Source organism: Gossypium hirsutum, chromosome D03, assembly GCF_007990345.1.
Source record: "Gossypium hirsutum isolate 1008001.06 chromosome D03, Gossypium_hirsutum_v2.1, whole genome shotgun sequence".
Taxonomy (NCBI): domain Eukaryota; kingdom Viridiplantae; phylum Streptophyta; class Magnoliopsida; order Malvales; family Malvaceae; genus Gossypium; species Gossypium hirsutum.
In genome coordinates this window covers 15,675,599-15,695,704 of record NC_053439.1, presented here as the reverse complement: position 1 = coordinate 15,695,704, position 20,106 = coordinate 15,675,599, and the positions used below count along the sequence as shown (strand labels likewise).

The following is a 20,106-nucleotide window of genomic DNA, read 5'->3' as shown; positions in this document are numbered from 1 at the left end:
TGGCACGAGAAATGAAAGAATTAAGAAACAAGAATATAGCTTTAGTAAAAGTTCCTTGGCAATGACACGGAATACAAGAAGCCACCTAAGAACTCAAGGAAACTATAAGAAAGCAATACCCATACCTCTTTCCTGGTAAGATTTTCAAAGACGAAAATTCCTTTAACGGGAAAATTGTAACAGCTTGTTTTTAGTTAAATTGGAACAGTGGTTTTGGGACCACAAATTTGAAGTTGAAAATTTTATTTTACTATTACTTTATTTCCTACGGCATGATAGTAGTATTGTATAAAAATTTCGTTAAGAAATTTTACCGTTTACATGCTCAATTTGATAAGAAGGACTAAATCGCATAAAGTGCAAAAGTTGAGTTCTAGTAGCTAAAGGTATTAAATAGCTATATAGCTTTAAATTTTAAGTCCTTATATGGTAATAAACCACTTATATGTTAGTGGATTAGAATGGTTTAGCAATATGGAAATTTTGATTGATTTTGAAGGTTAATTAAGTAATTAGTAATTAATGTTAATATTAAATAAAACAAAAGTTAAAGTTATCATCTTTAACCTTTGTTCAACCGAAAATTCAAAGAGAAAAAGAACCATGGAAGCTTAACATTCGGTTATCCTTTTTTGCTTGATTAGGTATGCATTTTTGTCCCATTTTTAATGATTTCTATGTTTTTGGGATCGTTGTAGCTTAATCTAGCTAGCCCGGGGACTAATTTGTGAAACTGTTAAACTATTAGGGCTTTTCCATTGATGCATATACATGAGTTTTAAAGTTTGATGATAGAAAATGGATGGTTGTTGTTAGATAAAAACTTTTGTAACGGGGGTTTTTGGTAAAATTGTCAAATAGGGACTAAGTTGAAAAATAGAAAATATTACATGGTGAAATTATGAAATAATTGAAATATAGGGCATGCTAGGGACCTAATTGATATTCAGCCATAGTGGGTTGTGATGGAATTTCATGAATTTCTATTTTTATGAGCTAGGGACTAAATTGTAAAGAAATTAAAAGTATAAAGGCAGAATGGTAATTTTTCCAAAATATGATTTGGGTTAAATTGAATGAAATATAAATTAAATTGAGTTAAATTTATCCATATAGATCAAGAAAAACCTTGTATGACTTTATATCAGGGCAAAGAGAGTCTCGGATTAATTACCTCTGTATCTACGAATACTCGTCAAGGTAAGTTCGTGTAATTAAATCGTATTTTTATGTTTTTAATTGAAATATATATATGTTATGAATTGTCATACATAATTACCGATTGCATATCCAATGACTATCGAGCCCCGTTTGAACCTTAGGAATCCGTAGGATAGAAATGACATGTCATTAGGGTTTACATGATTTGGGTATTGGTCCTGAACGTCCTACCGATGGTTGAGGTCCTACATGTGTTGCGAATACTCCACAACTTGTGTGATCAACATCGTGTAGCTACATTCTGACTCACAACTTGTGTGAGCATACTGATTTATAGCTCGTGAGAGCATACCAATCTATAGCTCGAGAAAGCATACCGATTCATAGCTCGTATGAGCATACTTGTACATGAATTGACGAATTACAGTTATATGAGCTAGCATACTACGTGTAAGCTATCTCGGGTATCCAATGATATTCTAAACGGTTCAATGGGCAATGTTTCGACACGAAATAATAAGAGTTTGATACGAACTATTACAGGTATACACATGAATTTAAATGGAAATGTTGTTACATGGTATAGGGAAACTTAAATTGGTTGATACATGTATTTGGAACTTGATTAATTGATATATTCATCCATGTTTATTGGCTTATATATGTGTTTACATGGCTAACATGGTTGGTGAATATGTGTTTAGGCATTTGGCCAAATTGTATTTGGATATGCTTGGTTTACTTACCTATTATATGATTAAACGATAAGTTATATGCAATGTTATATGAACTTACAAAGCATAAACGCTTACTCTATATTACTTTCTGTGTTTTATACTGAATCGGAAGCTCGTTCGGGTTGTAAGCTTGTCGGATCTATATCACACTATCCATCGGCTCTTTTGGTATATTTGGTTGTTTAATTTTGGTTATAATGGCATGTATAGGTATTTTGGCTAATGTTGGCCTATATGTTTTGTTGTGAATATGGTCATTTGATTTTGGTATATTTTGGTATGTATACAAGTAGCCTTAAAATGGTTGACGAATGACTTAATATGGTTGAATGATGGAAGATGAGATGATAGATGAATATGCATAATATATATGGCCTGTGACTTGTAGAGAATTGGTACTTGTTTGAATAGCTTAAATGACTATTGATGCTAATTATAGAATGGTATTTTGGTACCAAATGGTTGTGTTTTGGTAAGTAATTTTATGGTATGTATTGATGCAAATACGCTTGCAAGTTAGTTTCTTATTTGGTCAAATTGAATACACGGTTAGACATGTTTATTTATTGTCATTTGAGGTGTCTAAGATCATATTGGTTGTATGATATTAGACCATATGTATAAGACTTGTCTATGCTTGATTTGGATGCCTTGTTTTGGCTTGTAAGTATGTGCAATGTTGTGTGTAGGTACATGCCAAATTGGGTGAGAAAAATGGCCTGTAAAATGGCCTATTTTTGTCCACACAAGCATGTGTCTCAACTGTGTGTCCCCTGTAGCTTTCAAAAGGTTGCAAGCCAGGCTGTTACACGGTCTAGCACACGGCCTGGCACACGGGCGTATGGGGTTACTTCGAAGGGTTCACGGCCTAGCATAGAGGCATGTGACTGAGCCGTGTGACCCAAGTCATTGAGTTACATAGGCACGGACATGGGTTGGGACACGGCTGTGTGTCCCTATTTCGAATGCCCACACGGCCTGAGACACGGGCGTGTCTCCTGGCCGTGTGACCTCTGTAGTGTTGATAATTTTCACTATTTTCTAAAAAATTCTTTGAGTTTCTGATTTAGTCTCAACTTGTTTCTAACACGTATTTATGGCCTCTAAGGATCGTATAAGGGACACTATGTATGTTTTGAACTTGTTTTAATATGTTTATTGATATGATATGAATGTTTGAAATTTCTATCCGTTTGAATTGTAAACTCCGGTGATGCTCTATAACCCTGTTCCAGCGATGGATATGGGTTAGGGGTGTTACAGAAATGAACGTAAGTCTTATGTAACCGATATTTCTGATGAAACCCGAAAAACTAAGATGCATCCATACTGACGCAAACACAACCTAGCCAACCAGCAAAAGACCAACATTGGTCCAGCAGCAAAGGATGCTGGTGGCCCGACGGAGGTGGTCAGCGATGACCCAAGTGGTCAGAGACGGCCCAATGATGGCCAATGATAGCTCGACGATGGTGACGACACAATGATGACAGTAGTCACACAACAACTAAGACAGCAACGTGAACCGATGTGACAACAAAAGTTCGTGATGGCAAACTAAAAGACTCAAAGTATGCTTTATGGTGATTTTTGTAATTTTATTATTTTTCTAGGATGGAATAATGGAAACTTTGGCTGGTAAATTTTATGCTTTTATTTATGATAGCATGATGCTATTTATTAGACTGCAAATATATGTTCATGCATATATATGATAAGCATACCATTTATTTTAGGGAAAGAATGTCACATGTACTTGTCATGCATTTATTAATCATTTATGATTGAAACTGGACATTAAAAATCTTACATGCTTTTAAAAATTAACTAGACACTAATATGTGATTGACTGATCTTGCGGGTTGTCCAACTGCGTATTTAATTGCAGATGGCTAAACTATGGACTATCATGGACACAAATATTGCAAAAAGTAAGGCGGACATCTAATTTCGAATTTCTTGCGGACACCTAAATGGCAGACTGTTTCGCGGATACCCCACACTACGATACATCCCACGAAACTTATAATGCGGAACATAACAAAACCTAAGTCCATTTTATTTACATACATCCTCTTAATATTCAATTTCAACCATAGTATTTCAACTTAATAATCGTTAATAACTCACCTAAATTTTATATAAAGCAAAATTTCATAAATATAAAGTAACTAAATTGGTCTTAGGTCATAGAGATACAAACCGAAAACTCGTGTCACTCGTCATCGACTCTTGCCTTTCCTCTCCTTTTCGACTAGACTAGCTCATGAATGGGCCTGGCTCGGCCCGAAGGCCCGCCCGAAAAGTGGGAGGGTTTGGGTACAAATATAGGCCCAAAAAATGGGCTTAGGCAAAAGAATAAGGACCGTTTAGAAAATGGACCGGGCCTCGAGTAAGGCTTTTTCAGCCCTGACCCAGCCCGAATATGTAAAAAGACTACAGTTTTTTTTTCTATTTTCTTGTTTTTTTTCAATATTTTGCTACCATTCACTATTATGTTGCTATTATTTTGTTGTTATTGTATAACTCTTGTTTTATTGTTAATTTTTTACTATTTTAGAGGCATTTGCTTGTTAAGTTGCACCTATCTTAGTGTTATTTAAGTATACATATTTTTTAAAATTTATTTTCAATTTGTTGGGAAACATTTATTTTTAATGTTTTTAGTATTTTTTATGTATTATATTTTTAAAAAATAATATAAAAAATTAATACTGGCTAGGCCGATCCCGGGTTTTAACATTTTTATTTTAGCCGAACTTGGGCAAAATTTTAGGCTCATTTTTTAGGCTGAGTCTAAGCCTAGCAAATGAGCCTAAAATTTTGGTTGGGCCCAGCCTGGCCCATGAGCACCTCTACTTTCGACAATCCTGCATCGTTTTTTAGCTACTAATAATATTTCTATAATGGTATAATATCAAATTTTATCCAAACCATGTTTAATTACAAAGTCATACATATTTTGCAAATTATTCAATTTAGTTCCTAAAATCGATATAGTCATATCTTTCAAATTTGAATTTCGATTTTAAAATCGATCTCAATTACATCCTTCTATAGCCTTCTATTATCTATAATTATAGAAATATTACACCAATTTCAAAATTTATGCACTTTAGTCTCTATATTCAAAAACTAGCAATTAAACTTTACAAACCGGTCCCTTTTTCATATCTAAGCTTAAAATCTAACAAATTAACATCAATTTCATTAAGTATTCAACAATGACAACTTTTGAAAACTTTAACAATTTCACAAATTGATACACATGCTAGCTAAATCAAACTCTCGAGAACTCAAAAATATTAAAATTACAAGAAACGTACTTAAATCGCTTGCCAAATGAAGGACCAAACATTGAACCGTAAGAAAGCTTTCTCCCCTTTTCTTTCTTGAAGTTTCGGTGAAGATGATGATAAAATAAGACGATATCCATTTCTTTTAGCTTTTATACTTTCTTTTATTATTAATTAATTTAGTTCAATTTAATTAATCTTACTTTTAACTAATTAATCAACCAGTAAACATGATTTAGTGGTTTCTTACATCATTTCCCACTAACATACATTACACTTTGATTTAATAGCTCATTTGATCTTTTAACCAATTAAAAATTTATAACCTTTTACCACTTTTACAATGTAATTCTTGTACTTTTATTAACAATAATTAACAAAATTAAATGACTAACTCTAATTAGACCTTATACTAACCCCGTAAATATTAAATAATAATATTTATGAATTTAAACATCAGAAATGAGACTCCAAAACTGCATTTTCCGATACCATTAACTTTCAGGCCATTACAATTTAATTAACTTTAATTTATTTAATCAATAGACTATTAACATCACCAGCCACTAACACCCACCTTGACATGATCTAATTGCTATTTTAGACCTTAAGTCATTTTCTAATTAAAATCTATAGCTATTGGACTTTACAGTTTAATAACTGAACGTTAATTAATCACTAATTCAACTAATAATTCAACTAAGTTACCTATCCAAAATTCAATCACCTATATAAGTCTGTAATTACTGTTATTAAATTTTTACAAACTCAATTTACGAAAATAGAATCTCGAACCTGTAATTTTCGACATCATTAGAAAACGAGTCATTACATGAGCTATCCCTAATTACATATCATTACGAAAGTTATACGATCAATGCTCGTCATAAATGTGTTACCCTCATAAAATATAATCTCTTTGAGATAAATTCGTTCTCCCAATATGACCTTATTTTATTTAATGACAATCATTACATCTTCCTTCATGAAAGTCAATTATTATCGTGATCATGTTTACTTTTCATCTATCATATAATATCAATAAAAGGATCTCATTTGCCTTTTTCTTTATGAATTTTACTATTATGAATGATGTTACATACTGCAAACGTCGTATACTAAATGCAATAACTTTTGATTCCTTATATATTTAAACTCAAGATTTTACTTACATCAAGATATACGAATCACGCATACATAGTAAATCATTCATTTAGGATTAAGATATGTCACAATATGAACATCACAAGTAAATAAATCCATAAACAGATTTAAAATCTATTATATTTGGATCATGTCTGATACACAATATATCTGTCTCAATCTATAATGGGTATTTGATTAGCTTCACTTTCATCAACGATTATAAGAAAACTCATACGCACACAACACACTCAGAACAACTCGTGTACTCTAGAGTTTTAACTAAACTATACTGCAATGTAGACTTGGTCACTATACAATACCTGAATAAACAGATTAATCGACAATTGGCTAACTGAACGATTGGGTTGTCAAGGATCATAGTCGTGATATTGATCATTGAATAATCTGGTTCGATCCTCATGAAGATGGAGAAGAATAAACTTAACCAAACTTGCACCTATGGACTAGAAACAGGTTGTAAAGAGATAACATGTTCTGCATGGGGTATATGTTTCCTATCAATCTTTTCATTTCTTGAATAAACTTTCTGCAGTGAGTTAAACTTAGGTTTACAACCTGCTAGAAATTGGTGACATAAAAACTTGTTCAATAGGTTGCTAATGGAAAGGATGGGATGAGGATTTTGACTGCCATTCTCTGAATCTAGGAAATTCTAGGTTGGTTGAATTAAACTCAATCATTGGTTCTTTTGCTTTTTATAGTTTTAAAAGGGATCAATAATAGATAAAGATATGAAAAATATTGAAATTCAAACTTTAAATTTATTGAATCTTGCCACTTAAGAATAACAAGAGCCAACTGAACTAAACATTTAAAATTCTTTAATCATGTTGGATGAAGAATGCAAATGTTTTGCTTCAACTAAAGATAACCAATCAATATTCTGCAACAAAACAGGCCTCTGCTATCCAGAATTACACAAAGTACATACCCCTCCATGTAGAGATTCTAAAAGGCAAAATTGTGATGCTCAAATTAATGAGAATTATGGTAAGTAATCTACCTGTCGCAAAAATCATGACAATGAAGTCTTGTAACATTAGCTTTGATATCTCAGAAAAGAAGAATGCAAGAAAGTGCTCACTGATTTGGACTTTGGATAAAATAAAATTGTATTTTCACATGGTTGAGCGGCAGCAGGTTTGGTGAGTCCTTCCTCCAATCATGAGGAATGACAAATACTTGGCTTGCATTAGAGAACATTCAAAATGAAAAACCAGAGACTGACAAGTATATGAGAGAAATAGAGAAAGAAACAGAAAATATGAATCATAAGGCAGAAGCATTTCTGGGAATTTGTCTGCTACTCATAAGATGTGGCAAATCTAATACCTGCATTCCAGAAAAAAAAATGCAGATGGTATCAAGTCATGCATATAATTGGCAGAATGCAATGTCAGTTATAAAGACCATATATGAAACCTTAAAGGTTTAAGTTTTTAAGAGCAAGGTAAATTACCCGCTCTCTGAAGCCCATGTACCATCCATCATGAAAATACTTAATGCACTATACTGCATGATGTAGCAAAAGTTAGAATAAGTCCATATTTGGTAACAACATTCACATGACTAAAGGCCAGCCAAGTGCAACAACTTACTCAAAAGTGCAGGTTTGATAATCAATCATTGCTCCTATTTTCTTGGAAATTATTTCTGCTCTGATTACTGCTGCCTTTTGCATCAATGCAAGGAGTGAGAGGTGGGAAAGAAGGCACAGCTTTTAGTATGAACTTACGGCCACTTCTTAATGGTCCCGAAGAGCTTGATCCAAGCTGGTGCAAATTGTGAGGAGGTGAAACTCGCTTGCCATTTGGGGAACCGGCTTTCACAGGTTTGATGGGCATAGAAGTGTATTTCAATATCTCTGGCATATCATCCTCCAAAATGTCATAAAGTCCGCCATCAGCTGAGTCAAGCCCCTGAAGCTTTTTATTATCATTTAAAGGAGACATTGGCATAATAGGTGAACTGTGCCAATGAAGAGAGCCACCTGGAGTGAGAGACCTCCTTCTAGGGTCCAATTGGACCCGTGAAAGGCTTGTCAATTCCCTTGCTTTAGATGATGGTGAACCTATAATAACCGAGGGATGATTTGGCAGTGGAGTGCAATGGAATTCATCAGCAAGGGCAACAGCATTGTTGTAACTAATTCCCTCACAGAAAGAATCAATATCTAAATTTCCTTTACTTGTTTCCAGAAGTATGTCATTGCTATCAGAAGTTCTTGGAGATCTTGGAGATTTTGCATAAGATAAGACGGTAAGGTCAGACTCAGGTGAAGGAAGGCATCTCCTGGAAAAAAGTCTGGAAATGGATGCATTCTTTCCATGGCTGAATAAAAAGGTTAAGTAATCAGCAATTATGAAGTTAAATCAGTATTATTTAGCTTTATCTTGAATGAAACTAAGACACCATAATTGTAAATCTTACTCTGAGCACTGGACTGAAGGTGTCAAAGGTGTAAGATGGTATGGATCACACAACTCAGAATGGAAAATTTCCTTCTTAGGTTTAGCTGCCACTCTACTTTCTGATATCTCTCCACTTCGGTTAACCATTTCTTTAGTCACACAATAATCTGGAAATTCAGCAATAAGGATTAAGGAGTATATTAATTCTCAATTCTTACTTACCAAAAGATACTGTCTGCCCAAAATGAACCCTATGATGATTTTGGGAAGAGAGCAAATTTCTCTATTCCTAGTATAGGAGATGAAGACTAGCATGCATAGAAAGACAACATTCTTAAAGATATTTCTTAAAAACTCACCTTCCTTCTTGCCATAGACATTTTTACACCCCTCACATCGACATCGAATTGAGCAACCAACATTAGCCTTTTCAATATAAAAAGCATGAGTCCAGGAACAATACACTAACAGAGATGATGTATAAAGCATGATAGATGATTCAGATAGTAAATTTCCAGACCTGGTAACATTCACAATATTTTTTCAGACACATCGACCTTTTGCAATTGCACCCCCTTTTGTGTCTTGCTGAGGATGGTGTCTTCCGGTTTCCATCTTCCTGAAAAGACATGATTGTGAAATTACTATATCAGGAAAAAGAAAAGAAAAGCAAAAGGCATGTCTCTGTTATACCCTGTTGCTTAAAGGAAACTCAGTGACCGGCTGTACAATCTTGGGAGCAAATGCTAGTGGATTACGTGATTCAATTTGTTTACGTGTTTCAAGAACAGTCTCTTCATACTCGGGCCTGTTGAAGCAACCTTGGCAGGAACAAGGTTCAGCACAATAGATTCCAGCAGCAAAACAATCACAATAGCTGAAAAGGAGAAATTTAGCATATATTGTACCAATAGAGCTATGCTACACATAACAGGACTGCCACCAAGTAAAAACATAATTCACTTACAGTTTCAAGCATTTGGTCTTCTTGCAATTGCAACGCTTGCAACAATCACCATCTGTGTTGTTTGATAATTTCTTCCTATAGAAGCACATTAATGGCCCAGATGATAAACTATAAGGAGAAAGTTATAATTGCAAATTAGAAAGAACTATCACAAAAACTTGCCTTTTCTTTATGGATCTTTGCTGGTCAAACATGTCATTCCTATCTCCATCCTCTGAGCTAAATTTCCTCTTTATGTTCGGAGTCATGTGAAACTCAACTGATTCCTCGGCAAAGAGTGATTCTGAAGCAGAACCTGCAATTGTGCAAACTTTCTGTTCTAGTGCTCCTTGAGGAGTTGATACTTTTTCAAATGCATCTGAGCAATTGTCGATGTTTTCAGTTGATTGACAGCTTGTAGTAGATGTTGATTTTATTGCCTGTGCCACTTTCATGCTTGCAGTTCCACCTTGACCCATTGATATAGCGTTAACAATGCTGTTTAGGTGTAAGCCAACACCTGATGGCTTGAGAACAGTTAAGGAAGACTTGCCATAGCACTGGGGAATCATGTTCATTGCTAACTGGGACAAGTTAACTAGTTGCCTTGTCCTTGATTTAGCACTTAAATCAAGATGAGATGAACTCAAACTCTCTGTTTCTGAATTTGTAGCAAGTGATGTTGAAGAGATAATATTATTTGCTCGATTTGTGGAAATGCTGCAGGTTGCTGTGGCTTCTGGTTGAGCTTCTCCAAATTGAAGGCAACGCCTACTCATGCTGCGTTGGAGTTCACTAGCCTACATTGACTGTTGAAATTATTCTATTGCAAAAGGAAAATATGGCAGCATTTAACAATCACAATTGAAGGGTTAGGGGAGTTTAAAGAGAAATTCAGTAATCTATTTTTTATCTCGCTAAATCAGGGCTACTTCAAATCTTTTCATACCTCATGTTTCATGCTATGAACTGGAGCATCTGCATCTCCGCCAATATTTTTAGCAAAACCTTCATATGACTGAACCCCTGGCAGAGATCCAGGCAGCTGTTGAAGGAAATTACTGCATCCATCACCATGGCCATCTTTCTGCCAAAAGAAAAAAAGATTGAAACATGCATATTTTATCTCCTAATATACACGGTACTATTTCCAGATTAGATGGGGAAGACAGAAATCAATTATTACCTGAGGACCAAAGTTTTTACATTCTTTTTCCTTAGAAGAAAGATCAAATCTATCAGAGTCAAACTTTTGAAATCCATCAGATATCCCTTGAGCAGAACCTTGCTCATCTTCAATCTTCAACAATTTTTCATCAGAGGTTAACTTTCTTTCGATGCTTTCTTCACTTCGCCCAGACAAAAATTGAGCTGCATCAACTTCCCTCCCCACATTATTTTTTCTGCCAAACTTAATATTTTTTAAGTCCAGTAAACCATTAACTGATGATTGAAGCACATTATTAGATTGTTTCAAATTTAACTTGACTGAATATGCAGACTTTGCGCAGTCTGTTTCCACAGGGTCAGCCAAGTATTCATCAACACATTCAGAGGAACTACCAAGCTGGACTGCCACATCGTCCTTGATATCTTCATTCTTAATATCAGTGACCAACCCTTCTTGCGATTCAGTAACAGATCTTTCCAAAATACAAGACTCATTTATTATTTTCTTGTCCCCTACACCCTTTTGAGATATTTTCACACTGGATGACTGGGGCCTGGAAATAAGGTTTCATGCAATCAGAGCTCAAGCATGAAGCACTCAAATGGGAAAAGATAAAGCCAAAATAAAAGGTGGCCGAACCTTCCAAGTGTATTTATACGTGGAGATGTAAATACAAGAGGAGAACTGAGTCCAACAAACCCTTGTGCTACATGCGGTGCTTTGTCATGCTTTATAGGAGACAGACTGCTAATGTAATTGGAGAAAGGGGATTCCTGAAATCAAAGTGGAAAATGAAAAATAAAAAGTCTAAATATGAATCCAGCCCTAAAAGCTATGCAGTTATCATGACAGGATCAAGGGGAAAAAGGGAAAGGAAGGTCCAGTTTCAAATTACTGGAACTTAAATAAACTCAAGTCTGAAGTTGGCTGCAAACTAATGGAACTCAACCAATATTAAGTCTGAAGTTGCCGTCCATGTCAATGCAAATGTCTTACAATAAAGCAGATTAATTGCTTTGAAAACAATTCACCCCATTTGGTAAGCAAAACTAGCATATAACTAAATAAATAACTCATCTGAAACTAAATGAAACACTATTACAACCTTGTGCAAAACCTAGAACCACAAGACCTTAAACATTAAACCAGCATTTACTCATTAAAGAAACTTTTTCTTTTCTTTTCTAAGGCACCTCCAGTGACAGAATAGCATCAATAAAGACAAATTCAAATCTAAACCAGTATCCAATTAAAGAACAATATATTCTAGTACAAAGTTTAGATTCTGCCAATTCATTGAATCAAAACTCCTACCCCAATTCCTCTAAAAAGGAAAAAAAAAAGGGATTACCAATTCTCATTAAATTAGAGGAATTCAAGTCAAACCAATTACAAATCACAACTCTACCAATAGAATTAAAATGTCACTTAAACAATACATTTAACCATATTTACTAACAAATTGTCAAATACAAACGTCCCGAAACACAAATCTAACACTTAGAACAAGAAGCAAATTTACAAAATAAAATGCATTAGAAAATCAAAGTCAGAAAAGGGTGTAGAAGAAAAACTTAAAGACTGAAATGACAAGGAACATAAATTACATCCATTCATTTTTTGAAAAAAAATTAATTAATTACTTGAACTGGCGAAGAAGATGAAGAAATAGATGCTGAGGCAGAAGCAGAAGCAGAGGGAATTGGGGACTTAGAAAGTTTAGGAGAACCCATGGTCTGGAACCCTAGTTAGCCTCTGCATTTCTTTTTTCTTTTTCTTTTTTTTTTAAACCTCCAGATTTTGATTTTGGTGTTGAAATTTACTTTATAAATTTTAGTTTTATTCACCTACTACTAAAATTCGAGGGTTGGGAGAGAGATGTAGTAAGGCTAAGAGGTGAAGGGCGGACATTCAAAATCCGAGCGGGAAGGAAAACAACATAACGCATCTCCTCGGCCTTTCTGTTTCTATTGGATCACTTTTTGGGCCTAACAATATTCCTAATCTGCCTCATTGGATATTACTTGTGTATTTCACACTTTTTTTAATTGTCAATGTTTATATCTTTTATTAATTTAACTCTTTTTTTTTCTAAATTTTATCAATAATCTTTAAAAAAAATTAAAATCATTTTTCTAATTTTGATGTTAACTAAAACATTATTCTTTTAACAATGTTAGTGTGAAAACTTGTATAATTGTATAATTGTTCATATGTACTTTATGCCGACATGACACCATTTGTTTTGTATGTCATGTTAACCAAAAATTTACAATATATAAATAGTAAAAAAGACTAATAAATTCAAAAAATGAAAATAAAAAGTTTAGAAAATTTTTTTTAAAAAAAATAGCATAAAACACATGTGGATTGCTTTGTGGACTATCATGTGTAAAAACTTAACATTTTAGTCAATATTTTTATCATAAAGAGCCATCATTCAACTATTATTAAAAGATTTATGGTTGAACTCAACTTTTTTAAAAATTCGATGGCTAAATTTAGCTAAAAAATGAATAATAGCCAAATTGACAAAAGATGTAAATATTGAGGGCTAAATTTGACACGATGCATTTTATTTAAATGATGTAAAATACATATATACCGAAACATGTTTATGGGAACCATTATGTTTATTATTGAATTACTAAACATAGCCAAAGATGATGTCGAGCTGTTGAAAGAGAGGGGAAAGTTGAGAATCATAAACGAGTAGCAGAAACATTTAGTTTGTACTTTTATGATTCGAGATCATATCACTTATATGCATATACATGTTGATTTCATGATTAGATATCGAGATAAGCCTATACTTGTCATATGAATTGATTCATATTGAATGATAATATGTCGAGAATTGAATTGAGATGTGTATAACCTAAATGAGCATAGTATGAACTTGATAATGGCATGAATTATGAATTGATGATGAAATGGTATGAATTCCTAATATGTGGATTGGTTTATAAAATGCAATTGGATCATTGGTACCCTATTAACTATTCGGGTAAAGTCGGATATAGTTGGCATGCCATAGCATTTAGATTGTGTACATGTTATACTTCGGTTATATGTCGATGAGTGTTGGGCACATATCACTTAAGACATTCCAATGAGTGTTAGGCACACTTTTTACTTTGGTTATGCCAATAAGCACTGGGCACAAATTATATTTTGAAAGTTTTGATGAGGCACTAGGTGCTAGATTTGTGTGATGGTTGAATGATATGTGTGTCCGTCTCAAGTCTGAATCTGATTAATAGGAAATATAAAACATAAATTTGATTAATGAGACTTGAATTGAAATGATGATATAAAATGGTACTGTATGTATATATATGTGAAATAAGACTAAAGATAGCATGTGAAAGATCATACCAACCCTGAGGGTCGATATGGTAGCAAAACAAATCAATAGATTCGAGAAAGAACAAGATAAAGATTTGAATATATAGCATAAAATGTTAACTTGACATTTTGAGTATTAGAAGTTACTCAATCGGATAATTCATGAAATGTTAAGGCTTACATGAGTTGATATATGTATTTGATCATATATGATGAGTTTTATTGCATTTTAGGGCCTCTAAATCAATTGGATTATTCAATTCGGTAGGTTGAATCAAATGATGTAAGGCATGGTAGGTGTTTGTCTTTAAAGTTGTGACACCATCCCACAGATGTTGTGACATCAAATATCAACGTCACAATGTCCCTTGTTTGAAGTTGCGACGTCAACCTACTACTTCGAAAATCACAACATTGCACTTCTGAAGTCATGATGCCAAGTGTCTATCGTTAATGTCACGACGTGAGTCACTCATGGTCGCGAAACCAACTTGAAACATTTTGAAAACTTTGCATTTTGGTCCCCCAATGGTCTTGAGTCATCATAAGAGCTTTCGTAAGCTCATATAAACCCCAAATAAAATTATATAATATATTTTATTAGTATATTAATCATAATAACTTGTATTAATGTGTTAGATTGATTGGAATTGTATTCGTAGTTGCTCCGGCAACGAATGTAGCATTCTATAGCTCAAACCCAGAGATCAGGTTGAGTGTGTTCATATAAGTGGTGAGAGTGAAATTTCTATGTGGGGTGAAAACCTCTATTCTAATGCTTATAACCTAGGGTGACGCGAGCATTCTAACCATAAATAGGGAGGAAACTAAAGGGAGGGGCCATTATATATTTTACCTACGTAAGTCTTGTAAATATGCTTTCCGATGGTCATTTCGATTTTTTATACCAAGAGCCAAATAAATTAAATTATTCATGTAAACCAAATAAACCAAATAGACTTTGGGAGCAAAATTGAATAAACTAAACTAAAGTTTTTGGTTCGATTTTTAGATTTTTTTTTATTTTTTGAGTTGGAAAAGAAATTCTAATTGAAGTACATAATTTTTTTTATCTTTTTCAAATAATTATCTTTTTTCTTCAATTTAGTATATCTTATTGCTTTTAATTTTAATTTTATTTTAAATTCATTATAAAAATATTAAAAATTAAATCAAACAATTTTTAATGAACTCAAAAAATATTTATTTTATTACAAGGCCAACAATTCAACATACAATTTTCATATCTTCTACTATTTTTAATGAATATATATATTAATTTGGATCTTTTTAATATGTTAAGTGATAGGAATTAAAATGAATATCTCTAAAAAAAATAAATTATCAATTTGGGTTTTAAATATTAATGAGTATTGGGTTTTAAATATTAATGAGTTCGGATTTTTAAAAGTATTAAGTTTTAATGAGTATTTGAGTTTAAAGTTTAAATTTTGATTTATGTAAATGGATTATGGCCTTATGAGTTATGCATTAATTGGTTTATTCGGTTTATAATGTTAAAATCAAAAATCGACCAAATAAATAAATTAAACCAAACATGAAAACCAAATAAACCGAAAAATTCGATTCACTTTGATTTTATTGGATTAGAATTTTCTGCACACCCTTACTTTCATATAATTATGCAGATGCAGAGCAGACCAGCTATGCACGTCATAAAGTATCCCCTTGTTGCTTTGCTTTTCTATATCAAAGTATCTACAGTTCCAAGGCGGCAATTTCCTACCCAATCTCTTCTCGTGTAAAAGCTTAAGGAGCTGTAACTGTATCTAAATTTCAAAAGCCGATGTTGCTCCCAGTCCTCATCTTTTCTTCCAAGTATCAGTATCCAGCACTCATGTTCCACGCGTATCTAGATATAACGATGTGACCTTCCAAGGATCCTACAAGAGAAAAGTCGGAAAACATTTAACACATTCATGTAGAATATATACTAATATACCCATATCTGCCATAGCCAAAAAGTTCTGTGGAAGGCAGAGCACAAACTCATCCATTCACGTTTACAAGGCTTATTTCCAAATTCCAGAAAGCCACTGAACAACTGGAACCTACAAAATGATATTTCAGAAGCAGCACACTATCTTATTCCCGCCGGCAAAAAAAACAAAAAGGTAGGCTTTATTCATATACAGAACAAGCATATCTAGTAAGCATATGTTCAGGTCATGCCAATTCCCATATTTGATCACCATCCATCCAAAGAAAAGGTTTCAGGTTTACTTACTTTTATCAAATAAACATCGACAGCAAAAAGCCATCATGCACATGAGAAATAATTAAGGTAAACTCGTACAGAAACTTATAGAATCCATTTCTCCAATTTATCATTCAACAGCACGGAAAGATATGCGACGAGAATTAAATCCATAGAGTTTCTAAAGGGATAAACGTATAATATCCACCAACAGCAGCAGGGAAAATTTCTTTCATTCATGATTCATGCATTCACTCACAGAACTATAAACTAACTAGTATTTTCTAGCACAGATAAAAGTTTCTGATTTTTACCTCGTGTAATGGACACATAATCTAACTTGATAAATAAATAAGTACCTTTCTTGATTCTAGATAATTTAATATTCCACGCCAAAAACATCACAAGAGCAAGTTATACTTGCTTGATTCTAATAGCAGTCTTCATGCAAAACTTAACAGGGACTTTTGTAGAGGAAAAACTATGATACATTTCATATTGGCATTTTCATCAGAGAGAATTACAGACCATTTCCGATGATGTGAGTTAAATCGATATAAGGCATTTATCTCCACCTAAGTTGGAGCAGAAAACTTTACAGTGATGGAGGTGGAATCTAAATTACATACAGCACCCTCGGTGGAGCACTATCAATCATTTATTAATCGATTCACCAAACCAATAACCAGCCACAAATCCATAAAAATTAATCTAAAAGACCAGAAAAAGAGATGACCACAAAAGTACCATTACTACATAGTCAACTTGGAAGTCTTAGAAATTTTAACCTATTATTGATGTGAAATCTTTAAATGTTCATGGACTAGCAAAGATGGTATCTGACATTACAAACAGAAATTGTAAAATTCAGCAGCAGACTGAATCTGAGGTAATATGGAATAAGAAGGTTCTTCATGCATTGGTGCATTAATCAAACTTATTTTCTATTGATATATATTAGTAGACAAAACAGAAACTTTAACTAAGAAATGTACGATAATGTAATGCCAAAAATCAGTGTCTTTGAACTACACTACATGGTAACATAACAAATTTAACAAAACAGTGATAAAAATTAGCATTATCACCAACTAATTGTAACTCAAGCCGGTGCAACACTGATTTTGGACAACTCCTTCTCCTTATGCTTCAAATACTGATGCAAAATTGCAAGCCTGGCAGTCTCAAATGCAAAATAGCCCAAAGCTGAAAAACAAGCACTATGAACAACTCTAGGCCCCAGTCCACTAGTCAAACCAATCCAACCTTCCTCCTTCAAAATCTGCTTCACCGTCGCATTAACCCCACCATACATAGCAGCAGCAACTTTATTCCCATGAACCTGAGTCATCAACCTTGTTTTCACCACATCCAGAGGAGTAGTCAAAGAAGCTGAAATTGCACCAGCCAAAGCACCGCAACAAACACTCTGAATTGGCTCCAAATTTGTCTGTTTTGTCTTTCTCAAAACCGCAGCTTTTAAATACTCAAAAGAGGAATAACTTAACACCCCAGCAGGCAAATTCCTCAACAAAGTAGCTGAGTAACCAGCATAAAGACCCAAAATCCCATCTTTTTCTAATATTCTCAACAAGACTTCCCATGACCTTCCTTTAGCACCAGCTTGCATTCTTTGAGTAATCAACTCTTTCGGCACCATTATAGCTGACGAAACAATATTTCCCATAGCACCAGCAGTTGGAGGAATAAGCAAAGCCGGATACTCCAATTTGGACAAAAAAGACTTACCAAATTCACATGTCCCAAAATAAACAGCTGAAGAAGCCGTCGAACCTATAATAACAGCTGAAACTCCTCTGTAAAATCCCAGAATACCATTCGTTTGGAAAGTTTTTACTACTGCATCAAAGGTGTTAGCATAAATCTCGGAAGCACCCTTTGTCTGCATTTTGGTTTTGATGGTATCGAATGGGAGAAGGCATACGTAAGTAAATGCACCGGCAATTCCACCACCACCTGCACCGATTAGAGCTCTTTCCAAGACAGATAAGTTTTTCATAAGGATTTGGGCTTTGGAGCTGTTTCTCGATCTGGGTTCTATCAATTTGGGGAATTTAGGCGATTTGGGTTGCTGGGATTCAGTTAAATTGGAAAAAGGGAGAGGAATACGAAACTTGGTGGGTTTTGCAGGTTGAGGATCTCCAGAAATGGAGGTAGAGGCAAAGGAGAGGTGATGTAGGAGAGGTTTGAGGGGTTTTTGAGGATTTTTCGGGGATGAAGTGAGAGTGATGAAATGGCTGTAAAGGGAACCGAAGTCGGTGTTGACTGGCGGATGATTTAAGTCAAAAGAAGGGAGACCCAGAGATGCAGAGAGTCTCGCCTCCATTGCTAAAGCTTTATGTTGCTCTGGTTTGTTTTTGCCTTGCAATTTTCTTTCACCGACTGTTTCAATCGGTTTGGATTTTGAAGTTTTAACCACTCATTGATGGATGATCAAATCGATGTCGTTTATTCAGCTAATTTACCAAAAAAAGCTGTTTTTTTCAAAATTTATCGAAATTGGCCGATTTTTTGATTATTTATCGGAATGGGTCATTTTTCGCGAAATTGTGTCCATGTCAGCGCGATGTCAGGGTACGCGCCAGGAAATTGCGTCCACGTCAGCGCGATTTGCTTACGTGGACACAAATCGCGCCTACGAGAACGCAATTTGCTGACGTAGATGAACAGTTTATATTTTTAAGCTTGAAAAACTTTGAAAGGCCATAACTTTTCGCTCGGTTGTCCGATTGAGACGAATTTTTTTTGATTTCGAATAAATTTTCGAGATCTACGCGCTGACAAACAGCCGAAGACGGTTTGCCGCAGTTTGCGTCGAAAAAGATCCTTTTTTGCCCCTAAATTTTGATTTTTTCGGTTTAAAATTGAATTTTGAAACATTCAAATCATTATTTTCCTTATTTATTTGAAGTAAACACCGGATATTTTTTTACAAAATTGTCTTATATCATCCTGTTATAGGTATAAGTAAGCTCATTCCACTTTTGAGAAGTTCCTTAAAATTTTCCATTTTATTCAATTTAGTCCCTAAAACCTAATTAGTCATATTTTCAAATCTAAGCTTCGTTTTTCAATTCAAATTCAATTTCATCCTTCCATAACATTCAAATATTCTTAAATACAAAAATTTCATGCTAATTTTGAAATAATTACACTTTAGTCCCTATACTCGTAACTAACAAAGTACAAATTAGTCCCTATTCATCTCTAAGCAGTTTGTCAACGCGTAGATCTCGAAAATTTATTCGAAATAAAAAAAATCATCTCAATCGGACAACCGAGCCAAAAGTTATGGCCTTTCAAAGTTTTTCAAGCTAAAAAACATAAACTGTTCATGCCACGTCAGCAAATTGCGTCCTCTAGGGCGTGATTTCCGTCCACGTCAGCGCGACCTGGCGCGTACCCTGACATCGCGCTGACATGGACGCGATTTCGCGGAAAATGGACCATTCCGGTAAATAATTAAATAGTTGGCCCATTTCGGTAAATTTAAAAAAAAGGCTTTTATTGGTAAATTACCCGTTTATTCACAGTTAAACGGTGCTTGTTTTTATAAAAAATAACTTTAATCAAATTTAATATTATTATATTAGTAATAATTTTTATTTTTATTTTTTAAAATATTTAAAA

The 20,106-nt window shown here is 34.0% G+C and overlaps 2 protein-coding genes across 5 annotated transcripts; both read right to left on the bottom strand.

Annotated features, from left to right (window-relative positions):
• Positions 1-7,428: 7,428 nt before the first annotated feature.
• LOC107951833 (protein tesmin/TSO1-like CXC 2) lies at positions 7,429-12,820 on the bottom strand. Of its 4 annotated transcripts, none has more exons than XM_041089799.1 (14): positions 12,533-12,797; positions 11,529-11,662; positions 10,905-11,442; positions 10,668-10,805; positions 9,902-10,518; positions 9,740-9,814; positions 9,466-9,649; positions 9,293-9,391; positions 9,132-9,198; positions 8,792-8,939; positions 8,550-8,692; positions 7,960-8,432; positions 7,821-7,873; positions 7,429-7,693 (listed from the first exon to the last, which is right to left on the bottom strand). In XM_041089799.1, exons 1-12 carry the CDS (start codon positions 12,620-12,622, stop codon positions 7,981-7,983), a joined length of 2,685 nt encoding a protein of 894 aa, XP_040945733.1. In that variant the 5' UTR covers positions 12,623-12,797; the 3' UTR covers positions 7,429-7,693; positions 7,821-7,873; positions 7,960-7,980. The 4 variants fall into 4 exon arrangements, with proteins under 4 accessions (XP_040945733.1, XP_040945734.1, XP_040945731.1 ...); XM_041089800.1 differs by having other exon boundaries at positions 7,821-7,868; XM_041089797.1 differs by having other exon boundaries at positions 7,960-8,692; positions 12,533-12,820.
• Positions 12,821-17,382: 4,562 nt separating this feature from the next.
• LOC121215372 (protein MITOFERRINLIKE 1, chloroplastic) lies at positions 17,383-18,894 on the bottom strand. The gene has a single exon (XM_041089796.1). The coding sequence runs from the start codon at positions 18,800-18,802 to the stop codon at positions 17,558-17,560; it is 1,245 nt and encodes a 414-aa protein (XP_040945730.1). The 5' UTR covers positions 18,803-18,894; the 3' UTR covers positions 17,383-17,557.
• Between the last annotated feature and the right edge of the window lie 1,212 nt (positions 18,895-20,106).